At 38.0% G+C, this 18,555-nt stretch overlaps 1 protein-coding gene across 4 annotated transcripts in view; it reads left to right on the plus strand.

Moving 5' to 3' along the window:
- The first annotated feature begins 6,296 nt into the window (after positions 1-6,296).
- The window catches only part of ACBD5 (acyl-CoA binding domain containing 5), a 31,650-nt gene continuing 19,391 nt past the window's right edge, over positions 6,297-18,555 (plus strand). The window contains exons 1-6 of one of the 4 annotated variants that reach the window (XM_086334761.1): positions 6,297-6,494; positions 7,817-7,985; positions 11,736-11,856; positions 13,306-13,378; positions 15,604-15,718; positions 15,816-15,848. In XM_086334761.1, coding sequence (XP_086190887.1) covers positions 7,910-7,985; positions 11,736-11,856; positions 13,306-13,378; positions 15,604-15,718; positions 15,816-15,848 — 418 coding nt within the window. In that variant the 5' untranslated portion in view covers positions 6,297-6,494; positions 7,817-7,909. Of the gene's footprint in view, positions 7,628-7,816; positions 7,986-11,735; positions 11,857-13,305; positions 13,379-15,603; positions 15,719-15,815; positions 15,849-18,555 lie in introns of all 4 variants that reach the window. The other 3 variants (XM_086334759.1, XM_086334762.1, XM_086334760.1) reach the window with 3 other exon arrangements.

An 18,555-nucleotide genomic window follows, 5' to 3' on the forward strand; every position in this document is an offset into this window, starting at 1 on the left:
ATTGAGCCACCAGGGAAGTCCCCATATTTTCTTTTTACAATTCTATTTTGAGGGCTCGTTATGTAAACTTTTCCTTAACACTTAATCATAAGCAAGACCACTGTGCTGCATGACTTTATGGGGCATCAGCCAATATCAGTTAATTACAACATGAATGGTACCCTCTGGGGTTGTGAGACACAGCAGCTGTTTTATTTCTCTTCTAAGGACTTTAAAGATACATTTTACACATTAGATCCTTAATCTGTGTGGAATTTATTATGTGTGTTTCTGAAGTAAAGTCAAGTCACTCAGTCGTGTCTGACTCTTTGCGACCCCATGGACTGCAGCCTACCAGGCTCCTCTGCCCATGGGATTTTCCAGGCAAGAGTACTGGAGTGGGTTGCCATTGCCTTCTCCAGGGGATCTTCCCGACCCAGGGATCGAACCCTGGTCTCCAGCATTGCAGACAGACGCTTTACTGTCTGAGCCACCAGGGAAGCCCATTTCTGAAGTAAGGATTTTAATTTTTTTGTTTTCCATGTGGGATTGTTCCATTGCTACTTAATAGTTCATTCTTTCTCCACTAGTTTTTAATTCCTGTCTATCTCTGGCTTCTCTATTCTGTCCTATTAATCTAGCTTTCCTCAGTCAATATCACAGTCATTAATTACTAATTATTCTTAAGTATGCTATTCGCCAGTGCCAATATTTTGTGGTAGAGATGGCTATTTGTTCAGTAAGCCCAGTATTCTTTTAGGGAGAAATTTAAGTAGACTAAAAATGTTTAGTATTGTATGGAGTGGGACCCATATTTGCCACTTTCAGAGCTGTAAGGTGATATTCACCATTTCTAGAGCTGGCGCTTAAAGGTCTCCCCTGAGACTGTGTCTTCTTTCTTAGTGTCTTCTGGCTAGAGGCAGCAGATCCAGTGGGGGACTCAGAGGTCTTTGGGATGATGGAGGCTGATAATCCTACCTTCCTGGATGATTAAATGGAGCAGAGTCCACCCTACCTGAGTGAGAGATAAACTTCACTGTGTTAGGCCTCTGAGATACTGCAGGAGTTGATTGTAGCAGATAGCCCACTCTGATTAATATAACCTTCCATCGTATTCTTTCTGGAATCATCTTGCCTGTTCTAGATCTTCTTGTAGGGCTTTTAAGAGTCAGGTTATAAAGTTCCACAGAGTCCTATGAGGATTATAACTGACTTTACATTGTTATTTATGCATTAATTTGAGAATAGTTTTCATCTTTGTAGCTTTGGGTAGAACCATCATGCGTCAATTTATTCAGGTCTTTCATGCCCATTGATAAATTTTATAATTTTTCTCCATAAAGGTATTACATATTTTTCTTTGTTCAGAGTATTTTGAATTTTATTGCTATTGTCAGTATTTTTCTATTACACTTTCTAATTGATTATTGTTGGCTCAAGGGATCATTATTGATTGACTTTATGTTCAACAAGCTTGCTGGACACTTTCTTCACTGTAATAATTGCCCTAAATTTTCTATGTGGACAAATATCTCATCTGAAAATAATGAAATATTTACTTTTTCTTTCCTGATCATTGTATCTTATTTATACTTTTCTTTCTTGTTGTATTAGCTAAGACTGCCTTATCCTCTAAGAATCTGTAGTTTTGCTTTTTATATTTAAGTCTCTATGTGGGCTTAATTTTTGCATTCCAACATTAGAAAGCTATAGATTTTGTATATTTATCCCAAATTGTTCATCTTCCTGAACTCAATTTTAATAGCATTTTAGCTTATTCAATATCATTTTTTTAGATCGACAATTCTATTATCCAAAAATAATTTTGTCTCTTACATTTATGCCTCATTTCTTCTTCCTCTTTGGCTGTCTTTCAGAAGTATTCCTGGTGTCTTTGTTCACTTAGTCTGCCATAATGAACAAATACCACAGACTGGGTGGCTTAAACAACAGAAATTTATTTCTTACAGTTCTTGGAGAAGCTCAAGATCAAGATGCTAGCTTATGGGAGAGATAGAGGGCTGCTGTCTCCTCCTCTTCTTACAATGGCACCAACCTATTGGATTAGGGCTCTGCCCCATGACCTCATTTAACCTTTATCATAGGTCCTTTCTCCAGATTCAGTCACGCTAGGGGTTAGGGCTTCAACGTATGAAGTTGGGGGACACATTCAGTCCATAATAGTACTTCCGAATAATAGTCAAGATCGGATTTTTGTCTTTTCATTTTCTCTTTTGATTTATGTTAAAGTCTTTAATGTTTATCTTTCTATGTATTTCTGGAGTAGAATCTGGCCACTCCAAGAATAATAATTGTGGTGAATTTGTCTTGGGCCATTACTCTTAGAGAGGCTAGAACTGTGTCTCCCAGATGAATTTATGTGATGTTTGGTAGGTAGAAGTGAAGCAGTTCTGAAGGACACCAGGCTGGAGTAGCAGCCTGACACACAACCGCTCTGAGTCTTAGGTCAGGGGTGAGTTCATCTCCATGGAGACTGGTACCATTTTGTTCTGAAGGTTGTGCACGTCACTGAGTTTAGAAGCAGTGAGAGGTAATGTTGGATTCAGTTTGTCCTGATGGGTTCCAGTTTGTGCTTAGGGGGTTTCAGCTTGTTCTTCTTTCACATCAGTTCCTGACTACAAGATATGCTGATCTAGAACCATTTTAGCATCAGGTCCAGTAACAGGCAAAGTGTTCCAGAGGCCTCCCACAGTCATGGAAACTCTAATCCCCACAATTAATCTCTTACACTGTATCAATCATAGTAGATTTTTTTTAAATTTTATTTTATTTTTAAACTTTACAATATTGTATTGGTTTTGCCAAATATTGAAATGAATCCGCCACAGGTATACATGTGTTCCCCATCCTGAACCCTCCTCCCTCCCCCCTCCCCAATTCATAGTAGTTTTGCTTTTGTAATCAAACTGTGAAAGTCGCTCAGTCATGTCTGACTCTTTGGAACCCCATGGACTGTAGCCTGTCAGGCTCCTCTGTCCGTGGAATTCTCCAGGTGAGAATACTGGAGTAGGTAGACATTTCCTTCTCCAGGGGTATTCCCAACCCCGGGATTGAACCCAGTTCAGTTCAGTTCAGTTGCTCAGTCGTGTCCGACTCTTTGCGACTCCATGAATCCCAGCACTCCAGGCCTCCCTGTACATCACCTACTCCGGAGTTCACTCAAACTCACGTCCATCGAGTCGGTGATGCCATCCAGCCATCTCATCCTCTGTCGTCCCCTTCTCCTCCTGCCCCCAATCCCTCCCAGCATCAGGGTCTTTTCCAATGAGTCAACTCTTTGCATGAGGTGGCCAAAGTACTGGAGTTTCAGCTTTAGCACCATTCCTTCCAAAGAAATCCCAGGGCTGATCTCCTTCAGAATGGACTGGTTGGATCTCCTTGCAGTCCAAGGGACTCTCAAGAGTCTTCTCCAACACCACAGTTCAAAAGCATCAATTCTTCGGCGCTCAGCTTTCTTCACAGTCCAACTCTCACATCCATACATGACTACTGGAAAAACCATAGCCTTGACTAGATGGTCTTTTGTTGGCAAAGTAATGTCTCTGCTTTTGAATATGCTCTCTAGGTTGGTCATAACTTTCCTTCCAAGGAGTAAGCATCTTTTAATTTCATGGCTGTAGTCACCATCTGCAGTGATTTTGGAGCCCCCCCCAAAATAAAGTCTGACACTGTTTCCATTGTTTCCCCATCTATTTCCCATTAAGTGACGGGACCAGATGCCATTATCTTCGTTCTCTGAATGTTGAGCTTTAAGCCAACTTTTTCACTCTCCTCTTTCACTTTCATCAAGAGGCTTTTTAGTTCCTCTTCACTTCCCACATTGCAGGTGGATTCTTTACTGTCTGAGCCACCAGGGAAACTGTGGAATCAAACTGCAACTGATACAAAAATGGTCTTTGTGGGTTCAAAACAAAGTACAAACTCCTTTGCATGGCAGATGTGACCTTCAAGTTGGCCTCAATCATCGCTTTCACCTTTCCAATCATCGCTTTCCAGTGCTGTGACTCACCTTCACTCATATCTATGGTCCCATTATATGAACAAACTTGCTGCTGATCATATACATTGTACTGTTTTTGGTTTTTTTTCTTTCAGTTTTACTGAGTATAATTGACATATCTGTTTACCACATTAGACTGAGTACCTTAAAAATGCTCTGTAACTTCAGTGTCAATTACATTACATGACAGTAAGGACTTTAAAAACATTTGCAAGTTAAGTGTTAGCCACCTCTTGGCGACCCCATGGACTGTAGCCTGCATGCTCCTCTGTCCATGGAATTCTCCAGGGAAGAACACTGGAGTGGGTTGCCATTCTCTTCTTCAGGGGGGGTCTTTCTGACCCAGGAATTGAACCTGGGTCTCTTGCATTGCAGGCTAGCCGATTCTTTACCATCTGAGCCACCAGGGGGTTCCCTAAAATTGTAAAGGAAGGAGCATCTAGAAGAATCCTTTTAACTTATTTTAATATTTACTCCTTTATGTTTCTTAAAACCCTTAAATGTACTATTTTACCTTACTTATGGTCATGTATAAGAAGTGGGCCCAGTCTTAATTAAATATTAATTAAATATTAGTAGAAAGACATGATCTAGAATGCTTTATTTACTGCAGTAATCATTTTATAACATATACAAATATAAAATCATTATGCTGTACACCTAATAGATTGTTGTACATCAGTATATCTCAAAAAAAGAATGCTTCATATTAGTCACTATACTGAAAGTACTAAAAGGCATTAGTGTTCCATGAAATACATTTTAGGTAGAATTACAGGATTATATAGGGGTTCCACGTTGGCTCAGTGGTAAAGAATCCACCTGCAATGCAGGAGATGTGCCACTGGTTTGATCCCTGGGTTGGTAAGATCCCCTGGAGGACGGCATGGCAACCCACTTCAGTATTCTTGCCTGGAGTATCCCACGGACAGAGGAGCCTGGCTGGCTACAGTCCGTAGGGGTTCAGAGTTCAACATGACTGAATTGACTAAGTACACATGGGTAGATATATAACTAGAAGGTGCTTTAGGAACTGATTTAATTTATCACACTCATCATTACATTTCGGTAGGAAGTACCAAATCTAAACCAGAACAGCTACATAAATGAGCTACTTTTTAAACACCTTTAACTGAATAACCTCAATTTCTTTTCTCTACGCTATTCTCCATGATTGAAAATCCATAGTACCAGAAAATGGATATACAAGAGAAGTGACTGGCAGAAAAATTCTTACTCATCAGTACCTAATGACCAACTTATTACATAAACCTTACAGCTTATTATAGAAACCTTAATGAACAGTTGCCAAAATGAAGTCTTAGATGTGAAATAAATACCCACGTCCTTTCCCAAGTATGCACAACTGATTGAAAGTGGAAAGGCTATAAAATAAAAGAGCAAGCAAAGAGTAGAGGAAGCAGTAGATATTAAACACAGAAAATTTTCCTTGTTTGAATAAGTTAGAAAAATTGTTAGCCTATTACACTTTAGTGTTCTAGAAAAAGTTTTAAGATGTAAAGCAAGAGTTTTTGGGATTGACTGACTCCTGGCTTCGCTCCTGTTGTCATTAAGTGGTGTCCGACTCTTTTGCAACCCCATGGACTGTGCCCGCTAGGCTCCTCTGTCCATGGGATTTCCCAGGCAGGAATACTGGAGTTAGTTGTTATTCCTTTCTCTAGGGGATGTTCCCCACCCAGGGATCGAATCCATGTCTCCTGCACTGGCAAGCCGATTATTTACCACCGAGCCACCTGGGAAGCCTTCCCTACAGTCTCCTGTACTCACTGGCTACTTGTTCTTGGACAAATCCTTTAATATGTTTCAATTTCCTCATTGGTTAACACTCTACAGAGTTTCTGGAATATGTTATACGCTTGGCAAGTATTATCAGACTCTCAGTAAGCCGCAGTCTTTATTACCTAGACGGTAACATAACAGCAACGACCTCAACGTTTACTAAACATTAGTTCAGTTCAGTCGCTCAGTCGTGTCCGACTCTTTGCGACACCATGGACTGCAGAACGCCAGGCCTCCCTGTCCATCACCAAACTCCCCGAGCTTGCTCAGACTCATGTCCATCTAGTCGGTGATGCCATCCAGCCATCTCACCCTCTGCCATCTCCTTCTCCTCCCGCCTTCAATTAGTAAATATCAGGAGCAAGTAATGAGACCCCAGTTCTTCGAATCAAGTCCAGTCCCACCGGGATTCCTCCGAAAGACACCACAGAGGGTCGATTCCCTTCGGATGGAAGCGGATGTAGTGTTTCTGGAAGGAACATAGGAAGGCGGGATTTCCGGCCCTACGGCTTCAGGGTCTACAGGACCGAGAAACCGAACCGGAACCGGTGGGAGAACTCCCGCCGGGGGGAGGGAGGTGTCCGGAAGTGCCGGGAGAGGGGACTACATTTCCCACAAGCCCGCGGGGGTGGGGGACGGCGAGGGGCGGGCATCGGGGACCTTAACGGACAGGCCTTGCCCCCGCAGAATCAAGGTAAAGGCTGGCACTGCGGCTCCAGGGGAAGAGTAGATTTGGAATAGTCACCCTCCTAACCCATCCCGAACTGACAGAGGGACCTTGGCGACTTTGGGGTTTCCGGGCCGCCGGGCTCCATTCCCCAAAACCCAAAGCAGCGCCTCCACTGTGGGCCTGGGACCGCTTCCTAGGTGCCTGACGATACGGTTCGATGCGCTAGGAAGGCGAAGGCCCGGGGTCTACCCCTTTCTAGGGCTGCCGCGCCTGTCCTCGTTCGCCCCTGACCCACGCCTTGTCTCCCGTTAGCGCGGGCTGGAGCGGCACCGTGCCCGGCTCCTTGGGGCTCGAAGTCGGGGGGGTGATGCCGGGGAAGGTGTTCTTCCTCCCCCCGCCCCGTCTAAGTAGCGGGCGACCTCCCCCTCTCCTTTGGTTGTTGCTCAGATGTCCTTGTATCGGGGCGGCTAAAGCTGTCGAAGGCCTGCGAGCCAAGCACTACTAAGCACCTCCACCCAACATCCCTAAATCCTTTCCTCTACCGGTGTTAGGAAGAGTGCCATCGGGAGAGGCGAAGTGACTTGCCCCTAGGTCGGTCACAGAACTTTAAATGGCAGAACTTAAGGTTCGCACCAAGCCTCTCTGGATCTAAAGCACTTTGCTTAAGCCCCATCACCTTTCTCCAAACCTTAACCTAAGACGCTGGGGACCACAGTCATTTTTTTTTTTTGTCCCGCAGCGCACCCCCCTCCAACCCCCCACCCCGCGCGCTGCACCCCGTGGCGGTCGCGCTGGCAAGGACACTTCGCTCAGGCCTGTTCAAACAGCGATCCCAGGGCCCTCCAGCGATCCAGTTTCCCTGCTCTCCTTTTCTGCCTTCTCCGGCCCAACTCCTCCGGGGAGGGGCAAACAGCAGGCGTCACCGCCGCAGCCGCCGGGCTGGTGGGTGGAGTTTACTGCGCGGCGGCAGCAGAGAGTGGGGCCCCCACCCCCAAAGCTCTGGGGCGGGGCTGCTTGGAGGTCGCGGACGGACTGACGGACCTCGCCGAGATGGGGGGTGTGGCTGCTCCGCCAGGGTCCTGTGGGTGGGACGGCTGCACCGCGACCACCGGTGCCCTGGGCCCCTCCGCCTTCTGCTAGATATGCTCTTCCTCTCGGTGAGTTATTTTTCCGTCCGGGGGGCCCGGCCTCCCCAGCGTAGGTCACGCCCCGGGGAGGAGGAAGGAGCCGGGCCATCTCGGACGGTGTGGCCTGGAGAGGGCAGGGCCACGGGGAGCTGACCAGCTGCGCTTTGGAGTCCTCCTCCCTTCGGGAATGTTGATCCGCGGCTGCGCTCCATGTTTCAGTTTCATGCAGGCTCCTGGGAAAGCTGGTGCTGCTGCTGCTGCCTGATTCCAGGCGACGGACCTTGGGACCGCGGCCGGCGCTGGCGGCTGGAGATGGCGGACACGAGATCCGTTCACGAAACCCGGTTTGAGGCGGCTGTGAAGGTGATACAGAGCTTGCCGAAAAATGGTACGTCCACTTGGGCCCCGCTGAAGAAGCCTCCTGCAGAGGCCCGAGGCCCCAGTTTTCTGAATCTCACCTCCTTGAACCTTCTTTCTGCTTCTGTTCTTGCTTATTTAACCTACTTATTTTCTTCCTTGATTTCTGCATGCAGTTGAAGGGAGGTATCAGATGTGAATTAACTGCCTGCTGATCTTTCAAGCCTGAAACAGATACAGTATCCAGATCTTAAGTAGTTGGTATTGTTGAAAAATCTTGTCACTTAATGACTGCGGTTTGGGTATGGTAAAATAAAATCTAGGATAGAGATGCCCGGGGTCGCATACTCATAAAGTCTACTTTCTGAAAACTTTTCATATGAAGGAAAAGAAAGGAAAAGAACCACTGTATTCGCATGTAAAACGATTTCTCTTATTTAAAAAGTGGGTAAATATTTACTGCTTTAAAAAAAAAACTGTTTTCGTTGTCCTAGTGTTCTCTCTTTTGCACTCATTTGGAGTCTGGCCACTTAGCTGAAAAGTCATTGGAGTTGTTCTTTGATATTTGGCCTGTCATTTTTCTGACTTTTTGTCAAGATTTTTCTCTATGTGGTTTGATTATGACCTGTCTTGGTATGGTTTTCTTCCTGTTTATGCTGTTCAGGATTTTGCAGAGCTTTTTGAACTTGTAATTGTATGTCTTTGACAAATGTTGGGAAGTTTAAGGCCATTATTCAGATTTTTTTTTTTTCCCCCTGTGGAAAGGCTTGAAGAGGGGGACTTTGACTTTTCACTTACCTTTCTGCATTATATGAATTATCTTTCACAGTAAACTTATATTTTTAAAATGATGCTTTTAAGTGCTATCATTGTGCCAGAGTGTAAAACTAACTGAATACAACACTACTGCATTACTACAGTATTTAATGTCATGGTCACTATTTTCATGATCATTGGGCTAAGTAATCCATTGGGCTAAGTTCAGTAAATCATTGGGCTAAGTTCAGTACTGTTAACAAACATTCATTAAGTGCAGATAAAAAGGTTTTGAAAACAATTATACATAAAATAAGTTTGCTTTCGTAATCTGCAAACATCATATCGGAGGACACATGAGGGATTGAAAGAGAAGAGTGAATGAACAAAATGTAAAGAAATAACAGGAACTTAGGTATTGATTTTTAAAACGTCTGATTGAGAGAGTTTATAGGAAGACATGATGCTAAGAGTTTTGTTTAAATGGTACCGTCATCTTTATTTCTAAAACACGTGTTTTTATACTTCTTGAGATTTGATAGGATAGACTTGGTGATAGTTTGCTATCTTTACTAGGATCATGTATTGCTTATTAGGAAATCCATGTAAGTATACAGTTTGTATTTTATAACGTTTAAGAAGATATTGCAAAGTCAAGAACCTCTGCCAAATGGCAACAGAGTTAGGCAGTGTTCAGTACTGTACTATTATTCCCTGAAATGAAATTGATAATAATTGAAACAGAACTGTTGTTATAATGAATCACTAATTATTTTTATAGTAAAACTTTTAAGTTATGTCATCTGTCCTGGATTATTTTGCAAATAAACTTACAGTTTTTTGTTTCTTGTTGCTTAATCTTTATTATGGTATAAAGTTATGAAGAATCCTATAGCATCTTGTTTGGTATACTCTTGGCCTTTAGAAATTAGTTTTCTTATATAGTATTTTAAACACATATATATCAAATATATTATGCATGAGCACCTTGAGGACAGAGATTATACTTTATCCAGTGTCTTATACACAGGATACATTCAGTATATGTTATTCGTTTTTGTTGTAACCTAATGTATATGTTAGTCACCTTAACCGATAAACTTTTAAATCTCAGTTGATTGACTTACTAAAGATATTTTTTTTTTTTTTTTAAAGATATTATGAGATGAAGTTTTTGGTGTTTTATATTTGGGTTTGTGTTAGTGAAATAGGTAACCATTTTAAACTATAGTTTCTCCATTTTTCCCCCTCTGCTGTGTAAAAACTGTATCACTGAAGCACTCTATCTAATGGATATTCTTAAATGAGCATGTTGTGTGTACTTAGTGATTATTGTAATTTTGGAATTAATTATGTATTCCTGGCCAAATCTGAACCATCAGCTCTCAGCTTGTCTGTTTTGTAATTTTAAATTACAATTCAATTACAATGTGTATAAACTGTTAGCTTTCGATAACTACATGTTATCAGCTTATTATGCAATCTATGAAGTTTTAAAAATATTTTTACAGTTTTAATTTTATTATAAATTTTGGAATAAAAGTAATATACACTAAATGTAAATTTTGAAAAAATAAAAATGAGCAAAAAGAAACTAGAAGTAATCTATATGCCTATGATCTAGCTATATCCTCTTTTAACATTTTGATGTGTTTCCTTCTACTCTGCTTTTTAAGTATGTAGGTATTTATTTTGCAGAAATGGATTGTGCTGGTTATGCTGTTTTAAACTGCTGTTTTGTTCTCATTTCATAGTAGATCATGAAGCATTTTTCATGCTATTTTTAATATTTTTCTACAGTAAATTTTTAAATGATTTCTACTTGTCTTTATTTTCTGTATTTTAAATTTTATTACAAAATAACACGTACTTTGTAATATAAAAATAGTGCAAGTGAAAGTTGCCTCATTCCCCATTTCTAAGTCCCAGAGATATTCAGTAAGAATAATTTGATATGTATATATCTAGATCACACATGCATGAATACAAGCTGGATCTTACACACACATGTACAACTAATACATTTGCATATATATTTATTTTTTGAAGATGGAATGAGACAATAAAATTGTCTATAACCTTTCCATTTATGGCCTGAACGTAATTCCATATTAGTACACAAAAGACAGCAACATTTTTAAGGGCAGTAGTTATAAATAATCCTGTCATATATGTGTATCAAAATTATTTAGCTTGTTATTATAAAACATTTATATTCTAGTTTTTCTCTGTTGTTAAATAGTATTGCAACTTACAGCATTAATTCAAACAATTTGAAATTTTTAAATATAAAAATGTTTCCTGATATGCTAGAAACATGTATGAAGTCTGATCCTTAAAAAACTGATGTGTCTAAAAACTATGGAGGTAGGAAATGAGAAACGTATTTCATATTGGATTAATTCTTTTTCTACCACAGTACATGCTGGTTGGCTGTAGCCCAACTTTGTAATCCATCGAGAAATCGGAAATCAAAAGAAGTTGAATCTCTTGCTGTTGCAATTTGAGTTAGCAGAGTATATATTTCACTTTTTCATTTATTCTAGTCAGTGTGATTTGTCACAATTTTTGGATAAAAATACCTTAATTATAGTTGCATGATACAGTTTTTCTATATTTTGTTTTTTTAAGTGACATTTACCAATTATTTTCGTTACACTTATAGCATATTTGTTCCTTTATTCTTTTATTTATTGAATTGCTGGACAATGTTATGAAAGTGTAAAATCTCAGAGTTTTTTGATTTGGCCCACGCTATGTGTTATGTGGGATCTTAGTTCCCCAAACAGGGATCAAACCTGTGTCCCCTGAATTGCATTCTAACTACTGGGTAGCCAGGGAATTTTATTTTTAAATCAAAGGAATAAAGAAACTGAGCCATAACTTTTGTTGCTGTAAAATAGGAATAGTTTGGACTATTAATGAAGTATTAAAAAATCACTATTAGTATAGCTTAGCTAATTTATTGCATTAAATGATCAATTGTATTCTCCAAGTGGTCTTACTTAATGTATGTTTTCAACAGGTTCATTCCAGCCAACAAATGAAATGATGCTCAAGTTCTATAGCTTCTATAAGCAGGCAACTGAAGGACCTTGTAAACTGTCAAAGCCTGGCTTCTGGGATCCTGTTGGAAGATACAAATGGTAATTTTATGAAGAAAGCTATGAAAGAATTTTTAAGTTTAATAACATAATTGTCATATGACTGTTATTTATGTGGTTATGTATTATTCTGTGCATAAAGTTTTCCAAGTGTTGGATCCATTTTTATCTTCCATGTGCTCCAACACAATTTCACACAAATAGGAAGGTCTTGGGGAAGAGAGAAAAACAATAAAACCACAAGAGGTGGGTGTAGCAAAGATAAAAAGCATTTTCAGTTAGTCTTTTTCTTTATGGAATTTTTTTTTCTTTTTATTATGCCAAGACTGTCTCACAAACTGCATTTAAAAAAAACAAACTCTCCTGCTGCTTTTACCTACCAAGAAAAAGGCTGACTTTGGCTTGTCAGGTGACATGGTTTGCTTCAAGCCTTTAAGATAATAAGTAACTAGGAGCATGACTCAGGTTCTGGCTTACTTTTTATCTCAGCTATCACTCCTGTCCCACCGTACTTGAATAGAAATTTGATTTTTAATATATTTAACAGAATCACAAAATACCTCTGCCATGTTTCCAACAGACCAACATTTGACGTTCTTAAACAGAATATCATGACCATACATCATGTAAGTCAGGAATAGAGTATTGCTAACTGGCAGAGTAAGTCTTAAGAGCCATATGTTTTGATGGCTAAGTTCACCCTGTACTGAAAGTCCTTAAACTCCTTTGAGGATTTCTTAGTTCTGTACTTTCCTCTAAGATCTTTTTGAAAAGTCCTAAGATACTAGCTTAAAGGTAACAGCAATATGGTTTTTAAACCGTTTGAGGAAAATTTATTTATTAATGATTTTCCTCAGAATTGACCTTTGGTGGAGTTAAACTGCTTCTGGAAAATACTTCTAAAAAGAGAGGTTTTCATTTTAGGCAAAAATTTCAAAGGCTCTTCTCATCATCTAAGACTAAATTTTTCTTGTCTCTCACATTTTCATTTTTTTTTAGAAGAAAACGTTTCCATTTTTCAAGTGTCTAAGTTAGACTCTTATTTAAATTAACCAAAACTTCTGTTCATTTGAAACCTGACTGTGACAATGCTTGTAAAATTTTCTAAAAATGTTCATTTTTGTCAGTGTTCTTTATAATGATAAAGACTTTAAAGAGTTTTTAGCAAATAATCATCAACAGTGTATAGTGTCTGTGGCCTGTAGTCTGTATAATGTGGTCTCTGTAATCTATGATATATATATTTATATATATTTTATACTTATTAATAAAGTTTTAGATACTACTCAATTTTCCATTTTGCTCAGTGATATTTTTCTTCAAGTTTGGTGCATTTAAAGAGATCCTTTGGAAACATGTTAATGTTTGTATTAATAGCTTTAAGTAAAGCCTATTTTAAATTAATGACCCTATAGCAGTAACTGTAAATTGTATTCTAAGCAATTGAAATCAGGTGTCTTTCTGTTGTTATTTGGGTATCTTCATTTCTAGGGATGCGTGGAGTTCTTTGGGTGATATGACCAAAGAGGAAGCCATGATTGCTTATGTTGAAGAAATGAAAAAGGTAGGGAAAGTAATTCATAATAGAAAATAAAACTTTTCAGGGCCGCCTTAATTTTTATATCAGTCTAATTAACTGCTTTGTTTTAAGAAACAAGGAGATTGTATTACATTAGAATATAGAATCTAGATTATTGACTTTGCTGCTGCTAAGTCACTTCAGTCGTGTCCGACTCTCTGCGACCCCATAGACGGCAGCCCAACAGGCTCTCCCGTCCCTGGGATTTTCCAGGCAAGAACACTGGAGTGGGTTGCCATTTCCTTCTCCAATGCTTGAAAGTGAAAAGTGAAAGTGAAGTCCTCAGTCCTGTCTGACTCCTAGCAACCCCATGGACTGCAGCCCACCAGGCTCCTCCATCCATGGGGTTTTCCAGGCAAGAGTACTGGTGTGGGGTGCCATTGCCTTCTCTGAGATTATTGAGTTTATCAAGGCTTTATCTGTATCAAAGTTCATCTTAAGGTGCAGTTTTTTCTTGAAGGTACATCACATCGTGACATGGTATTTTGTTTTCTTTTTTCATCTTTCCTGTCTTTCTCTATAGTTGACTTTTGCAGAAAGTATATGAATAGGAACCTTTTAAAATATTGATTTCCCTTTCTCAGGAGTCTGGGACTTACCTGGACTGTCTTTAAAACATTTTTTCTGCTTTGAAACTTTTAATGAGAAATAGGTAATAAAACTGCCCAACAGTGTTCTCATACAAGTGTTGACTCATTAATTGAGATGTTCCTATCAGTAGATTTCTTACTAACAAGATTTTTTATGTGCAAAAATTCTTCAGAAGGAGAATAAGATAAGGATGCTTTTAGTTTGTCTGGTAACTAGTAAGGAGGGCATTCTTTATTAATTAGCTCTTCCAGAAGCAATTTGATGAAATCATTTTAATTGTCATTTTAAAGATGATCTTAATGCCTTTTTATAAAGGAATATTTGTATGTTGTGATAGATCAGAAGTTGTGAAATCTAGATTTGTCTGAGAATGTAAAATAACCTTGGAACATAAAGAAAATCTGTAAAAAGGAATAGTTTTTGCCGGTGCTTCGACAGTATTAATCTCTTAGTAGTAGTCTTTATTTGGTAGATTCAGACTGATTTGCTTTGGTGTAATCTCTTCTACACTGCTCAGAGTTGTGGACTTTGTTACATTTTCAGTTTTATTTGGTGGACTTTGTTTATCTGTAACAGAGGTCAGAGCTTAGTTCTTTTGGTTGTTAACTGTATCAGTAGAACAACAAAGGAGCCTTTCAAAAGCAGAGAGAAAGATAATCTACAGCTTTGGCTTGATACCATTCTTTTCTTTTTTTCCTTAAAATTTTGTTATGATCTTTCCTTATTCCCTCCATTTTAATTCTTGAGTGGTAATTTTAATTATGTTTTGTAGATTGATACAGAAAAGATATATATATATATGTACACATTTATATCCTGTTATTTAAAAGTGGAAAGGAAACCGATAGTGGTACCATATTAAACATACTGTGCAGCAACTAGCTTTCTGCCTGTAAAAAAAAATTATAGGTATTTTCCCAATCAGCACACACAGAACTAATCTTAGACTTTTTAATACCTGTAAAATATTCCATATATAGGTAGGAGGTGGGAGGGAGATTTAAGAGAAAGGGGACATATGTATATCTATGGCTGATTCATGTTGATGTATGGCAGAAACCAACAGAATATTGTAAAGAAATTATCCTCCAATTAAAAATAAATTTAAAAAATTCCACATATAGAAATAATTTGTCAGTCACCAGCTTATGACTATTTATTTGAATGCTTTTTCATTTAATTTACCTTGCCTTTTAACTCTGATGATTCTAAATTGGCCCATAGTTATGAAGGTGTCTGAAAGTGGTTACCATTTCCTGCCTTCCTTAAGTACCTTTTTAAATACTGGACACAAGAATTTCACTTTAGTCCCACAGTTTCTTATTTTATTTTACATTAGTGCCTTTAGTGTTTAATGCACAATATATAGGTTATCATGTAAAATTTTACACGAAGTTTATGTAAAGTAGTTTTCAAAATGAGAACGCTTTTAAATCGTAGCCTGAAATTTTTTTAGGGTAGTATATACATTAATATATGTAATTAACATAGATACTTCGAGGAGTCTGTAAATTTCTTCTCAAAGTTTATCAGTAAGTAAATTATAAATATATTATTTGGTCCTAGCGTGGATCACATTAGTAGTTGGTTTTCACAAGATTTGTTTCGTTTCATTACAGATTCTCGAAACTATGCCGATGACTGAAAAAGTTGAAGAACTGCTACATGTCATTGGTCCATTTTATGAAATTGTAGAAGACAAAAAAAGTGGCAGAAGTTCTGATTTAACCTCAGGTTGGGCTCTTTGACCTAGTTTTTCATTCAGCGATTGATATATTATGTGTGTATTAATATTTATATGTCTAATTTTTTTTTCACTTTCACATGCCAGTCCGACTGGAGAAAATCTCTAAATGCTTAGAAGGTAGGAATAAATGAAATCCATGTGAAACTTTTTTTTTTTTTCCATGTGAAACTTTTGTTCAAAATTTACATGTCAGAAGAATTCTGCACAAATTTATATAACTTAACGAGCTTTTCACTCAAGAGTTTTTTTTCTAAGCAAATGCATTGTACCAAGTTCCAAAATATTATAAACCCTAATTTTTAACCCTGAGTTATTAAAATATGACAGATGGTTCATTTGTATACAGAATTGTAACAGAATTCATGGTTTTGATTTTATGATTCATTTTTTATATTTTCTGTTTGCTTTATGAATTGTATTAGCAGTGCTATGGCTGAAATGACTTGCTAGCTAATTTTAAGTGATTATGTTTATAGTATGGTTTAACTTTAGTGTAGCTGGAGTTTTAGAGCATTTAAAACAAGACGTCAGTGAATTCACCTCACTTGTCATTTTTTTTTTAGAATTCTGTTTTCATGTTCTCAGTAAAGAATTGAAAGGCTTATCTTTTATGTACTAGAAGGAGCTGAATATTCTGCAGATTTGCTGGTATTAACTGTCAACATTTGCTCTTCAAATTGTTTTAGAAAGCAGAGTGAAATGAGCCAGTAAGAGTCATTTTAAATGACAGTCATGTATGTTTTAAATAAAAATCAGCTTGGCCATCCTTACTTTCTTTTTCCCTGGCATCCCATTCCATCTTTTACTAATTGATGGAAATGATAATCTTTCTGTCCTGTCATGAGGCCTGCAGATTGTGTCTACCATCATAACTGATGGTAATTTTTACTGTGTATGACTCAGTACCACACCCTCTGTATCTGATTTGTCTACTCGAGGGGTCAAGCATTAACAAATTACCTTCTTTGTATTTAATACTTACTCAAGTCAGAAAAGACTATCAGTGTTTTCTTTCTCTGAAGTGTGTTGGTAGGATGCAGAAGGGAATAACTCTGGACCTGCTTTGGCTGTGTCCAGCCTACAGCCAGAGGCAAATGTTGAAAAAAATAATGAAGTTTCAGATAATGACGTCTCAGATCCATAATCCCTTAGCTATAATTAAAAATTTCGAAAGGCTTGATAAAGCTTTTTTGTTAACCCATTTGGCAGAAAAACTTGTCCTAATATGTATAGGAGGAGCAAACCTTGATCTGAAATGACATGAGGCTATTTTAAGTTTTTATTCTAATTTTGCCTATTACTATGTTTTTGGCTCAGACGGTAAAGTGCCTGTCTACAATGCCTACCATGTGGGAGACCCGAGTTCAATCCCTGGGTTGGGAATATCTCTTGGAGAAGGAAATGGCAACCCACTCCAGTATTCTTGCCTGGAAAATCCCATGGATGGTGGAGCCTGGTAGGCTACAGTCCATGGGGTTGTAAAGAGTCAGACACGACTGAGTGACTTCACTTTCATGTTTTGCTGTAAAAATATTATTTTTTAAAATTTTTTTGTGAGAGCTGCCTTAGACTCTCTTGAAGGTATTGTATAATATACATTATATACAGTATATGACCATTGCAAAGTTAGAAAACTCTGGATTTCAAATCATATCTAGATCCAAGGATTATGAGGGATGTGGACCTACACCATAATTTATTTAACCTGTGCCACTCTAAAGGAATTTAGATTGTTTTCTCTTCTGATCTTCAAAGCTTGCTGGTGAAAGTAACCATGTACAAATGTCATTTTACATAGGTGGAACTATATAAGTAATAAATTATATTAGAAATAATAATTGCTAAGTCACAAATTATGAGTGTTTGATGGGTGTCCACTTTTGTAAGATATTGCCAAATTGCAAGACAGTTTGTAATCTTTGAATTTTTTATGTTTTTTTTTTTTAAAGAATCTTATTAAGTAGTTCTTTTTGTTCTTATTAAAAGTAGGTCAAGTAGAACAGATTATCTATGTCACATGGGCTTTTTCAGAACATACATATTAAGTTTTGAAATCAGGAAAGAGCTTTCCAACTTTGTTCTTTTTTCAAAATTATTTTGCCGGTTCTTGATTCCTTGCATTTCCCTATGCATTTCAGAATTAGCTTGTCAATTTTTAGAAAACTGCCTAGCTGAGATTTTGTTAGGGATTATAATGAATTATAGATCATTTAGGGGAGTATGGTCAGCTCAACAATATTACCTTCCAATCCGTTTCTTTAGATCTTCTTTAATTTCTTTCAACAATGTACTATCATTTGCAGTGTATAGTTCTTACACTATCTTTGGTCAAATGTGTGGCTAGTTATTTTATTCTTTTTGCAGCTATTGTAAATTGACTCTTTTAATTTCATTTTTGGATTATTTATTGGTAGTTTGTAGAAATACATTGATTTTTGTGTATTGATCTTGTATCTTACAACCTTACTGAACCATTTATTATTTCTAATAGATTTTTTGGTAGATTACTTAGCATTTTCTGTGTATGAGAGTATGTCATTTGCAAACAGAGGCCATTTTACTTCTTCCTTTCCAATCTGGATGCCTTTTGTTTGTTTTTCTTGCCTGATAGCCCCAGGTAGAACTTATAGTACATCTTTGTCTTGTTCCTTGTTTTAGGAACAAAGCATTCAGTCTTTCAACATAGAGTATGATTCTAGTTGTAAGTTTTCATAAATGCCCTTGATCAGATTGAGAAATTTCTCTTATATTCTCAATGTCTTCAGTATTATATTGTTGAGTGTTGGGTTTTGTCAAGTGCCTTTTCTGCATCCATTGTGATAAT

The sequence above is a fragment of the Bos grunniens genome, chromosome 13, assembly GCF_055505025.1.
Source record: "Bos grunniens cultivar Pamir isolate PY7600 chromosome 13, Bosgru_T2T1.0, whole genome shotgun sequence".
In the NCBI taxonomy this organism is placed as follows: domain Eukaryota; kingdom Metazoa; phylum Chordata; class Mammalia; order Artiodactyla; family Bovidae; genus Bos; species Bos grunniens.